Source organism: Corticium candelabrum, chromosome 9 (assembly GCF_963422355.1).
Source record: "Corticium candelabrum chromosome 9, ooCorCand1.1, whole genome shotgun sequence".
Classification (NCBI taxonomy): Eukaryota; Metazoa; Porifera; class Homoscleromorpha; order Homosclerophorida; family Plakinidae; genus Corticium; species Corticium candelabrum.
The window spans coordinates 944551-957050 of record NC_085093.1 but is presented as its reverse complement, the minus strand read 5'-3'; the positions used below and the strand labels follow the sequence as shown (position 1 = coordinate 957050).

Genomic DNA, 12500 nt, shown 5'->3' with positions numbered 1-12500 from the left:
TCAGTTGCTTGTTTTATCCTAACGGATATTATTGCTGTTAACACATTGTGAGATGACAGTTGAGCAGCATTACCTGTCGTCATCAATAGATACTACTTGGTCCCATAAACTCCACACTGTTGATCCAATACATGCCAAAAATAATGCACTCTTTCTCTTCAGCTGATCGAGAAGCAGCTCCTGTGTAAGTATGGTATGACACAGTTGTGTGTGTGTGTGTGTGTGTGTGTGTGTGTGTGTGTGTGTGTGTGTGTGTGTGTGTGTGTGTGTGTGTGTGTGTGTGTGTGTGTAATAGTAAACATAATTATACAAACCTTTAAACTTTCTATGTACAGTCTAAGTTGCCCCAATCCACACGTACTCTCAGACACATCAAAAATCACAGCAACCCTGCTACCAGTCAATTGTCCAAACACCTACACATAATACATTCAATCAAAAACACATTCAAAATTCACAACATCATAAAGACTATCACCTAGTTCACCCATATTCAAGTGTGTGTGTGTGTGTGTGTGTGTGTGTGTGTGTGTGTGTGTGTGTGTGTGTGTGTGTGTGTGTTCGTGCATGTGTGTGTGTGTGTGTGTGTGTGTGTGTGTGTGTGTGTGTGTGTGTGTGTGTGTGTGTGTGTGTGTGTGTGTGTGTGTGTGTGTGTGTGTGTGTGTGTGTGTGTGTTACAATGCAAAAGTGAGTCTGAGTATATGCACATCCCGTAGTAACCGTAAACTACTCTTGAGTGCAGGCTTTCTTCTGTGTCCTTTCATGCCTCTCTGGATACTATTATTATATATATTATATACTAGTATACATGGCCCGTCCTTCGTACGGGCAAGATACTGTAGTGTAAGGATAGGTCTGTGGACACGTCACGTGCAATCTTTGTTGCGAGGTCCCGGATATGCTGAATGAATTCGAATCTTGCTCTTCGCCCTTGTTTCGATCGAAATCGACACACTCCCCGTGTAGCACTTGCTGCAGAAAACGTGTAGGTTGGATTCGGTGCAAATGCAATCAGAATTTGGAGAGAAACGAAAGCGCTAGAAGAGTAAGTTTCGTCGGCAAGAGATATTCGATCGCTCGAAGCTTTGCGAAGGACGACGATGCATACGGTCTACAGGACTGGCGTGGGCGTGTGTTCGAATGAACCAGAATGTGTAGCGTTTGCGTCATCGAGAAATTTTACGCGGGGGTCGACCCCTCGAGAGGGGACCCGGTGCATAATTATTTTAATTTTTTTACGCAAACCTTTCCCTGTGCGTGCCGAGTGTGTACCGATTTCGGTTGCGAACGGACAAAAGACGTGGCCCCCAAACGTGAACACACACACACACACACACACACACACACACACACACACACACACACACACACACACACACACACACACACACACAGACACAGACAGACAATTTGAGCTTTATATAGTAGATTCTATTTTCTTGGTCTGGCATCTCATCAAAGACATGAAGGTCACTGAGAGATCATCACCAATTTGGTGCATGGACATGCCACCATCATCATCATCATGTATGTATTTATGTATAAAAATGTATAAACCATCACAAACCATTGATGTGCATGCATCTACCAGAGTTTGTTTTGTATCTGACCTTGCGACTTCCTTGAAGTAGCCAGTTCCTTCTTGCCACATGAAGTTCAAGAACTCTTAGAGAAGAGAGAGCAATGAGACAACACGACAAAAATCTGATAACAAATACAACACGTACCTCTCCAGCCTCGTTTCAAACGGTTGCAGACGTTGTAAATCAACATCCAGTCTTGACACAATCACCGAACTACAACACATAAAGTCATGCAATTGATAACATTAGATAACTACGTATACAGTGTTCGAAATCTTATGGCTGACGTAGTCGTCACCTTGGCAACCTCACAAAATTTTCAGTCATCAAGGAGTTTATAATTTTTACATATATTTCATTGATATCAACTAATGATACTGATTGTTCTGGCAAGTAAACGAAATCCCGGGACTTCAGAGGTGTCACTCTCAGTCTGACCTGAGTAATTCACTATACATACTCTACAGCATAAAAACTAAGATTTATTGGGTCCACCATAACTTGAGTAACTTCAGTGATCACTATGGCAACCTCGCTACAATTGGTCGTCACATGAACTCAGTTAGTCATCAAATGGCAACTTGACGACCACATTTTCGAACACTACATATAGCACGTACTACTCACCTTGACTCCGATCCATCTAACTTCTCTCCGTGTATCAACTCTTCAGCAGAAGACTGTGGGCTGGAGAGTCTGTCAACCAAACATGTAATGTATGTCTCTAAAGCTCTTGAACTTTAGGTAAGGTTTATGAGTACTGTTTTGGTTGACATGCCAGAAGAATTTCTTTGAGAGTGAGATGGAGGGCTGATAGTGAGTTATAAGAAAGCCATTGAACAGTGGTGTGTGATTCAAATGCTGGGACACGGAAATTATCCAGCCTCTGTGATGAAAAACACTCAAAATCATGCTAGATGCATATATAACAAGACAGAACACAAACACATGCATGCACTGCCTACCTGAAGAAACACTAACAAATAAACTTGACTGTTGGTTAAGGTAATGGCCGGTCATAGACCTTAAGAGACAGAAAAAAGATACAGACAAACAGACAGACAAACAGACAGACAGACAGACAAACAGACGGACATACAGATAAACAGACAGACAGACAGAAAGACACATAGACAGACAGACAGATTGTTTTATTTGAATGCTTACTCTATGATAACAAGCGCTAACTTTATGCAAAACAATAACAGTCAATGGACAAACAGACAGACAGACAGACAGACAGACAAACGTACAGACAGGCAGAAAAACAGGCAAACTAAAAGCACTAATCTATTCTCCAACAAATTAAAAACTATTCATTGATGATCAATAATCATTGTAAACTACAACTTGCATTAACCTGACGCTCATGATGGTGTGACACGGTAGTGCAGAGTAAAGGAGGCGAAGATTTAGATCCTTCCACGTTCGCATCTTTCCAACACTCACTACACAACACCGCAGCATTAATTACATTACAAGAAACAAATAGATAGACGCACAACTAACCGGCTGTCATCATCATAGGACGAGTATTCGACTGAAGTCACGCTCGACTCGCTCAGTCCACTAAAATCGCTACTATCACTCACTGACATGACATGACTCGTTGTTGCCGCGCAACGAAATCCCCGGATAACTTAGACATACGGGATACAATCTGACTAACCTCCTACCCAAGCAACATCCGGTAGGTCATGAATATTCATTGTGCTCTATGATTTACTGTAAGGACGTGTTGACAATGGCAGAAAGCAGGCGGGAACTCAAGGCTAGGGATGTGGGTGTCGCTAATTGACATCCGGTCGAAGCTGCTTGCAGGTGTGAGCGTAAAGAGTGAAGAGCGACTTTTTAGTCAGTCTCACGTGTCAAAGCGATATGGACACTTGCATGTACGAGGCCAAGATTCTTCTAAAAGGTAACCAGGCTGTGTGAACGTGGAAGAGAACGCGTTTTAGACCAGAATGCGTGCGCAACGGTGACATCTCACATTACAGTCAATGTCATTGGCTAGAAGCGCGAGAGGTTTAGTATCTAGGACGTATTGCTGTATATTTGTTGTGATCGAGTGCATTTCATGGCTGGACAACAAAGAGTTGCCTGCTAACGCGTTTGCTTTGTAAATATTGTTTCAATTTCTAACTAGACTCTCTAATTGTATTGCAGAAGTTGAACATTTTTTGGGTGCAATCAGCATCGAAGTGAATGGCTCGCATGAAAGAGAGCGTAGCAATCTATTGGCGAGAGTCGTAGAGTTCAAAGAGAAACACAACAACTGCCAGCTAAAAAAAGGTTGTCATGTGGTGACAGAACCTCCTGACATACCACCATCACTTCCCGAGCGTTGTCATGGAAGCAGATCTGGCAAAGGGATATGCGCTCCACCCCGCAAACGTAGGGATCAAATGGCGAAGTGCAATTCAAGTCCATTGCTCTCTGATGCAAACACTCCTCCAGCACTTCCTGAGCGTCGACTTCACATGGCCAAGATTGCCCCACAAGCAATTCCTGTTGCATTCGACCAATCTGAAGACATATATGAAGTTGTAGATGTTGCAACAGCTTTGAAACGACACACATCACCTCTGTCTAAGTGTACAGAATCCAACAGTGATGCAACTTCTATCACAACCATAGCTTGTGCAGATGTCCCTGAGCATACCTATTCGAGACAAGATGAAGATTTATATGAAGCCCCAATTACAATGATCAAGAAACAAGTTATAGAAACGGATTATCCAAAAGGTACTGTACTCTCTCAAATTAATATAACAGTGGTGACATCAAAACTGATAAAATGTACTTTGATTTTGAAATTGCTTTAGACCAAAAGAGTAAGGGTAGGGAAAATTCTGCTCCCCACACAGAAGCAGCAGCAGCAGCTGAAGAAATGGATGTTATATACAATGATGTGTACGTTGACACAGAGATCACATTACAACAAGAGTCTAATCAACATCAAACATGCAACTCATTGTCAGGAGGACCACTCTGTGATGATGCAACTTATATAGACATGGGGCAATCACAAAAGCCAAAGCCAAAATCAACTGATGAAGTATATGTTGTTATGGAGGCTACAAATGGTCACTTAGACGATATTCAAATGGAGTCTACACAGAACAACCATGATTCCTTTGCGACAGAAGATGAACACTCTGATGCACGTAAGTTAAGAAGGAAGACACTGTCTGATGTTGGCAAGAAACTGAAAAAGAGATGGACCAGACAGCACGCACCAGTATCATCAGTGCAATTGGACAGTATTACTGATCCGGACATTCTTGGTAAACTAATGAGAAAAAAAGACAAGAAAATTGGCACAAAATGGATGGAACAGACTGTCATTGTCAAGAGCAATATGATATTTATCAGTGGGAAGGATTCACCGGGAGACATTTCAGAATATTTCACATTATCAGATGCAGTTATTGAGCCAGAAAAAGGAAGCAAGCAGAAACATGTGTTCCATATCAAACGACACAATGGAAAGACTATTCTGTTTGCAGCACAGACGGAAGATGAAATGCAAGAATGGATTGCCAAGCTAAGTAAAGCAGCATCATGTTCACTACAAGCAACAGAAACCTCTCCATCACTTGACGAAAGTTTGACAGCTAAAGTAGATGAACTTATCGTAACAGACATGGATAATAGTACAGACGAACAGAACTTAACAAGTCCTAAACCTTTGCTGAAATCAGAGAGACGATCTGAGAGTGAAGTTGAAGACATTCCAGAGAAAGAAAATTTGACTGAGAAAGTGAATGAGGAACTGTCTTTAACTAACTTAAGAACAAGTGAGCAATGCCAATCTGACCCAAGAGGCAAGAATTTTGAAATGCACTATGTACATCCTGTGCAAGAGCCACAACACAAATTGAGTGATAAGGACTGTGATGCACTACATATTGCACAAACACAGAGTAGTGGAGATACAGTAAATGAGAACAACGATGAGCTTGTTTATCGTGCTGTGAAATCCTATCAAGCAACTGATGACGATGAATTAAGCTTTGAAATTGGTGATTTGATTCTAATTGAAACTGTGAATGATGACAAGTGGTGGTTTGGGACACTTCAACATAAAACAACCCAACAATTCACAGGAGACACTGGATTTATACCAAACGATTACATTGTTTCTTTATCATCACAAAACTGAACATGGTAGAAATAGAATAGTTTCGTTGCTGCTCAAAACTATAGATTATTAGACTGCTTACATGAAATTTGCAAGTGCAAATTTCATAATGAGAAGTTTCTGCTGCAGACAATGTTTTGTTTCGTAAAGCCTACTACTTCCTACTGGCTGACAACATACGTCATAGAAATTATATATAATTCAACGATAGATTAGAAAACACTAATTAATTAAATGCTGTGGTGGTGGTGGTGGTGGTGTGTGTGTGTGTGTGTGTGTGTGTGTGTGTGTGTGTGTGGCGTCTGTAGCTCTGTCGGTTAGAGAGTTGCATTTGGAGAATGGTAACATCCGGAACGTTGAGGTCGTAGGTTCGCGAACGAGTACAAACGTAATTTCCTTGGCCAAGAAATTTACACACAATTGCCTCTGTCGACTCAGGAGTATATATGAGTACCTGGACTTTGAACTAGACCGCTGGCTTGGCAGAACATTACGCAGTATACGGGTACGTTTGGACTTGAGGTCCAGTCCCGCGGCTGCGCCAAAGTCAGTGCCCTTCGATGCTCTGGCCACGCATCAAGGGGTTCGTCAGCGCGGCCTAAACTCCGAATAGCGCAGGGGTCCTTACCTAGAAATAGGAACTTTCCGAAGGACATATCCATTTTGTCCATTTGTGTATGTGTGTGTGTGTGTGTGTGTGTGTGTGTGTGTGTGTGGTGTGTGGGCGGGCGGGTGGGTGTGTTGATGCTAGAGACCAAAAAGCAACACAAAGTACAATATTTCAAATGTCCCAAACCAATTGCAAGCTTCAAATTGATAAAAGATTTCTCCAAATCTGGCAGATGTCTTGCATCTAAATTTTTTATTTTTGTGTTCACCAACTACTAACCACATCTCAATCATATAGCATAACTTGCTTGGGGTTTATTTCTGATTCATTTCTGGGCATATTTCTAGATATCAAAAAGAGGAGGGGTTTGGCTAGTACTTCCGTCTAGTTGCTACCTACTAGCTATGCTTTTTCCTTGTACAGTACGTGTACGTACGTATTTGTGATCATACGGGAGCTGGACCCTAGCCTAGCGTGCAATTCAGCTTCCGGCCTGTGACCTTCTCAACTCCATTTGTGTGTGTCGCTCATGAATGTGTTCGTATCTGAAGCCAAACGCGTTCTATCGGGTAAGGAGATAGCAGATTATGTAGACTAGTGCCTGTACGAGCTGTAGACGTATAAAGACGTATAAAAACGAGGTGAAAGTGCGTATCAACGCTGACTTGCTGTTTCGCCCACTTTCCTATGCCACTTCTTGTAACGTTCCGTCCTTTCTTTCAGTGCAGACTGCTCTGTGCAACATTCGCACTTGTAGATCGATGCGCCAACGGTTCGTTTCGATTTGCTTGCATGTGTGAGGGAGATCGAAAGGTTGGTTGGTGGGCACGCATGCACGCTGTAGAACGCTCATTTCCGTGTTGAGCTGCAACACGAACTCGGCGACCTACCGTATCTTAGTAGGTTACGTTCCATGAAGAATGTGCAGTAGCGAGGAACAGTCTGCTGGGTGATTGGTTACGCGTAATCGTAAATTAGTTAATGTAATTACGATTAACACATTATTGTTTTTACACTTTTATGTCTTGTTTTGAATGTGTTTATTGTTTTGCAGAGGTAGAGCGATTTCTTGCTGCTATTGCCAACAAATTGCCTCCTTCATTAGACAAGGAACGCAGCAGCTTGTTGTACAAAATCCTAGAAATAAAAAGGAAACATCAGAATGATCATCCTGCACAGCCTCGTTTTCCTCCTGAACTTCACAACGCTGCTCCACCGCTTCCTGATCGTCGAGGCAGTAGTGCTAGTCAGTCGAGCAGGTCCTCATCTGGTCCGGCTGTTCCTCCTCGACCTTCGAGTAGCATGTCTGAAACTGAGGTGTTTCAAGAAACATATGATGTTGTTGATGCTGATGTAGGATTTGACAAGAAAGCAATAGCACCTAGAGAGAAGTCAAGGTCTAGTAGTGACCAGCCGTCATATTTGACCACTAGACATGAGGGGAAGATGGCATCCGTAGATGCAGACGAATTGTATGAACCACCCGGACTTCCCTCTGCTCCCAACAAACACGACGAGCTCTATTTAGAGGCAGACACACATCTTGATTATGACAAGAATTATCATGTGATGGAACAAGCAAACTGGCAAACGAAAAGTATGGAGAGTGGTGGTCAACTAATCACTGATGATGTCTACACAGATATGGATGAATCACCTTGCACTCCTATGCCACCAACTACTAAAGCTCTCACAATGAAACCAAAATCAGTGGATAAAGGCTCGGTGAAGAGGAAAGCGAACACACTCACAAGGGGGCAAGTAATGTTGGACAGTATCACCAATCCAGATTATACAGGCAAACTAAAGAGAAAGACAACCAACATTGTAGTCAAATGGCTGGAACAAACTGTTGTTGTGAAAGACAACATGATATTCATTGGTGACAAGGATATATGTGGGGGAGTTAAAGAATTTTTCTCTCTATCGGGTGCTGTGATCGAGTCCACGAAAATAGGCAAACAGCAGCATACTTTCCAAATCAAACCAACTCTTGGAAAGTATGTGTGCTTTTCTGCTGAAAATGCTGTCGAGATGCAAGAGTGGATTCGGGTGTTGAACAGGGCTGCATCAAAATCAGCTGCAATGACAAACAGCTCAAAGGAGCTCGATGAGGATCGAGTGAATGAGACAGAGCCAACAGACACACTCATCACAGAAGATCTCTATGAAATGCCAGAAACAGATATTGGCCAGCAGGTGCAGCCTCCTGGGAAAGAACGTAAGTGTGTAGTCAGCTTCATACTTATGTAGCTGTTGTAACTAGGGCTATAATATATTGCTGTATGATGTCATTAGCTGACAAGGATGAAATATTCGTAGGAAAATTCTATCCTCAAGACAAGCGTGCAGAGTTCCAGCACATTTACAAGGCACAGTATGACTGCATGGGCGAGGGTGATGATGAGGTGACTCTCAGAAGAGGTCACCTCATATTAATTGACTTCAAAGATCACAATGACTGGTGGGTTGGCACGACTCAAACGCCGGATGGGAAATTTAATGGAAAGAGAGGCTTTGTACCTCGAGCATATCTTACTCCAGCATTTGAAAGTTTGTAGAAGAATTAAAGAAGCAACATCGACCAAGAGCCGCATTTGTAGTTGGCTATTTATGTTTGTGTAGATATAGTTGACTTAGATTTGTTATTATGCCTATGCACCTTCCGACTAAGCAGGCTGTGTGTTATTAGTCTGCATGTGGAGGGAGTGTCTCGTGTCACGTGAGTAACTTCCTGGGCCGGGCATTTAAAATAAATATTGTCTCTGTGCGTGCAGAGAGAGAGAGAAAACGCTCGTACTACCCATTTCTTTCATCTCCTGAGCGCCGGATTATTGGTGCCGTTGCGCAATGAATGAACTTCTCAAGGAGTTCAGAGATCTCGTGTGTGGTAAGCTCAAGCTGTTGTGCTTTCTTGAGGCGTTTTCGAGGTTAACTGACATCTATTCGTAGATGCTCAGACGTTTTGCGTGACGCTCGGCAAAGTAGAAAACCTTCCTGCTGAAATTAACAGCGAACGACAGGTGCTTGCGTCCCGTTTTCGACGAGCCGAGGTGAAGATATGTCACTCGATGACGCACGAGAAACGAATACGAAACGCATCGACGAAGAACGAGAAACAAGAAGGCAAGGAATCACCGACATGGAACAAAAATACTGTGACTTCATGTGCGAGAGTTTTAGAGAATGCAGAACAAGAACAAGAAAGAGATAGACCAAGTTCACCACATGAATACATAGAAATGAGTCCGCCGCCACCGCCTACTACGAGTAGTAATGATGTGGTGGGAATTGAACGTCGAGGAAATGGTCACAGTCAGACATCCTCGAGTGAAGTGGAGCAAACTGACAGTCATAATAATAGTAAACGTGTAAGTAGAGATCGACTCGAATTACTGGAAGAGGATGAGGAGGAGAACTTTGAAAATCGAGATTCTGTTGTTATACGTAGGAAAGGCAGTCAAGCGGCAGCAGATGACAAGAATGGTGAATCAAGCAGCCCCAAAAGCGATAGAAAACTACAGAAAAGGATGTCACTGTCCCTTCTTCGAAATTGGAAAAGCACTAAAAAAGATAAAGTGTCTGGAAGTCGAAAAGGAGAAAGTGCAACAAGATACAGAGAACAATTGGGTTCCAGAGTAGAAAAACGGAAGGTTTCGATGGAGAATATGAAGAATCCAGAAATGTCTGGGTACCTTCGAAAGAGGGATAAGAAAATTGGAAGGTGGCAAAGGAGGTGGTGTGTGATAAAAGGTGACCAGTTCTTGTATGCAGACAAAGAGACCGACAGATACACGTCACATGCATTTTCACTAGAAGGCTACAAAATTGAATCTGGAAACACATCAGCATACAAGGTGCAGCATGTGATTCAACTTGTTCACACTGAAAATCCTTCATTTCAATTTGCAGCTACGAGCAGTGAGGATAAGGAGAGATGGATTGTAGAACTACAAAGAGCAGCAGGTCTAATCGATGCATATGAAGTTCCAAGGGAATTTGATCCAGAAACATTGGCACAACTGCAGCGTGAGCAAGAAGAAGCAGATGCAAACAGACAATGTCAAACTCCTCCTAAACTTCCTAGTGAACAGGACAGACACTCTCACTCACAATCACCACTACAATTTTATGAGGCAGTTTTTGATTTTGATGGTGGGGAAGAAGATGAACTGTCATTCAAGAAGGGAGATGTGTTACTCATTGAAGAAGAAGGCAGCAACGAACATTGGCTGGTTGGCAGTCTACAAACCAACAATGATGAAGTCTCTGCAGATAGGAAGAGGTTTGTGCCAAAATCATATCTACAACCGATATCAACTGACCAAGATGCTAATACCAAGCTTTAGCAGGAATCAAGTAGTGGAAATAACCTTTGATTTATCATACTGCACATGGTAAATCTGGTACACCCTTGCTGCTGGCATGTAATTATTATGACTGCGCAAAGGAATATACACACTTGACTAGATCATGATCATGACCTAGGATGTGTAGAAGTCATTTCTTAATGTACTTAGCTGTAATCATTACGTTGTTTTGAAGCATCTGTAATGCCATTGGTGTGGCCTTCAGACAGTTGCTCTAGTTCTTGCAAGTTTCATCACCGCAAGAGGGTGTGTGTTCACATATCCAATCACGTGATATCCCACACCGTCTCGTTTGCCATTGGACAAATTCCGGAGTTTGTGCGCCTACGCTTTACCGTGAACTCGTGGCACTAGTGCAATATGACGGCCCGTGAAAGACAGCAAGAGACGATCAAACTCTTGAAAGGTACACTAATTAATGCATTGCATTGCAATTTCGGTTTGTCTGTCCGGGCGTGCATGAGCACGAATACAGAGCAAGGGCGGTAGTTGCAGGTAACGCGCCTACTCATAGCCACTCATTGACTATTTGTAAAATATGGTTTCGGATAGGAATACGTTGCGCTACAACACGTACGACTACACTACACTTTACGCTTGATTGCCCCGCCTCTCTGCAATAAAACTTGGTCGTCGAGTGTAGTGCTTTCCAGCACGTCCTCGTGATGCCTAGGAATCATACGATAACTATACTTGCTCCGCCTTTTGAGCATATTCAAAACCTCTAGCTTGGCAAGTGTGTACTTTGGATGGCTAGGCGCCACCTAGCAACAAAAGAACTCCTAGATATGGTCATTACGTAGAAGTAGGATGCTGTTGGTTGGACTTGTTTTTCTTTCTGTTGTAGATGTGGAAGATTTCTTCCCACTGATTATGTATCGTTTGAATCCGAGAGAGAGACAACAATGCACGCAATTGCTGGAGAGGTTGGAAGCTGCAAGAGCAAAACTCGACGGGCAACAGCCGCCAACCGACGATGATCTCTACCTTCCGATGGAACCGGGAAACGTAGGCCCTGGCTATGCGACGCTTGAACCTAGCGGAAAAGCATCGGGATACACAGAGGTCAACGTTGAGCATCCTGAAGAGTCTGACATGTACAGCTATGCAGATCCCGACCAGCTGAAGAGACCAATCATAGGACAGAATCCTAAGGGTGAGTATGTGGGGTTAGGAAGAAGAGACGATGAAGAGAAAGACGGAGATGGAGAACAGAAGACAACAGATGGTCAGTCTGGGTACATCAATGTAGTCAAAGACAATGACTGTCTTGAAGTGAAAGAAGAAGGCAGAAAGGAAAGCAGAGATGACGGTTACATAGATTTTTTATCTGGAGACAAAGGACAAACCAAAGCTAAGAAAACCAAGAAGGGAAAGAAAGAGCAAAAGAGGAAAGCATCCAAAGGCACTATTGATGATGATGATGCTGGTGGTGAAGCAGGTGAAGGTGAGGCAACAAGAGAGGATGTGGACGAAAGCCGAGTGAGACCTGGTAAGCTGCTGTTTAGAATGGGTGCCAAAGTGAAAGGTACCTTGACTGGACTTTCATCAAGGAGAGGACAACAGGGTCAACAAAGTCCGACTATTAGAAGGAAACGAGAAGATACAAAACTAATAGTAAACATGTCCGATCTTGTCAACCCTGAGTACGAAGGAATGCTACAACGGCGAAAGCACGGCATCAGTCGAGGATGGGAAGGAGAAGTCTGGTATATCCTACATAGTCACACACTATACCACTGCAGATCAAAAGATGATGAATATGCTACCAAGGACTTCCCAGTGTTTGCATA

At 42.9% G+C, this 12500-nt stretch overlaps 4 protein-coding genes across 5 annotated transcripts in view; 3 read left to right on the top strand and 1 right to left on the bottom strand.

The window, feature by feature from the left end:
* LOC134184256 (von Willebrand factor A domain-containing protein 3A-like) overlaps positions 1-3187 on the bottom strand; it is a 17785-nt gene extending 14598 nt beyond the window's left edge. The window contains exons 1-9 of the mRNA XM_062651899.1: positions 3093-3187; positions 2944-3031; positions 2345-2469; positions 2211-2279; positions 1728-1796; positions 1611-1665; positions 315-416; positions 74-180; positions 1-18 (exon numbers count right to left, since the gene is read on the bottom strand). The exon at positions 1-18 is cut by the window's left edge and continues 111 nt beyond it. Coding sequence (XP_062507883.1) covers positions 1-18; positions 74-180; positions 315-416; positions 1611-1665; positions 1728-1796; positions 2211-2279; positions 2345-2469; positions 2944-3031; positions 3093-3181 — 722 coding nt within the window. The 5' untranslated portion in view covers positions 3182-3187. The remainder of the gene's footprint in view (positions 19-73; positions 181-314; positions 417-1610; positions 1666-1727; positions 1797-2210; positions 2280-2344; positions 2470-2943; positions 3032-3092) is intronic.
* A 205-nt stretch (positions 3188-3392) lies between these two features.
* On the top strand, positions 3393-10891 carry LOC134184036 (uncharacterized). The gene is made up of 6 exons (XM_062651639.1): positions 3393-3501; positions 3750-4328; positions 4409-5743; positions 7392-8558; positions 8636-8890; positions 9290-10891. The coding sequence occupies exons 1-6, from the start codon at positions 3462-3464 to the stop codon at positions 10684-10686; spliced, it is 4773 nt and encodes a 1590-aa protein (XP_062507623.1). The 5' UTR covers positions 3393-3461; the 3' UTR covers positions 10687-10891.
* Positions 6795-9113, top strand: LOC134183962 (src kinase-associated phosphoprotein 1-like). 2 transcript variants are annotated; one of them, XM_062651555.1, is made up of 3 exons: positions 6795-6906; positions 7392-8558; positions 8660-9113. In XM_062651555.1, the coding sequence occupies exons 1-3, from the start codon at positions 6867-6869 to the stop codon at positions 8896-8898; spliced, it is 1446 nt and encodes a 481-aa protein (XP_062507539.1). In that variant the 5' UTR covers positions 6795-6866; the 3' UTR covers positions 8899-9113. The 2 variants fall into 2 exon arrangements, with proteins under 2 accessions (XP_062507539.1, XP_062507538.1); XM_062651554.1 differs by having other exon boundaries at positions 8636-9113.
* Positions 10892-10962: 71 nt separating the features above from the next.
* Positions 10963-12500, top strand: part of LOC134183960 (uncharacterized) — a 2347-nt gene continuing 809 nt past the window's right edge. Inside the window, exons 1-2 of the mRNA XM_062651553.1 lie at positions 10963-11113; positions 11555-12500. The exon at positions 11555-12500 is cut by the window's right edge and continues 809 nt beyond it. Of these exons, the coding sequence (XP_062507537.1) occupies positions 11068-11113; positions 11555-12500 (992 nt within the window). The 5' untranslated portion in view covers positions 10963-11067. The remainder of the gene's footprint in view (positions 11114-11554) is intronic.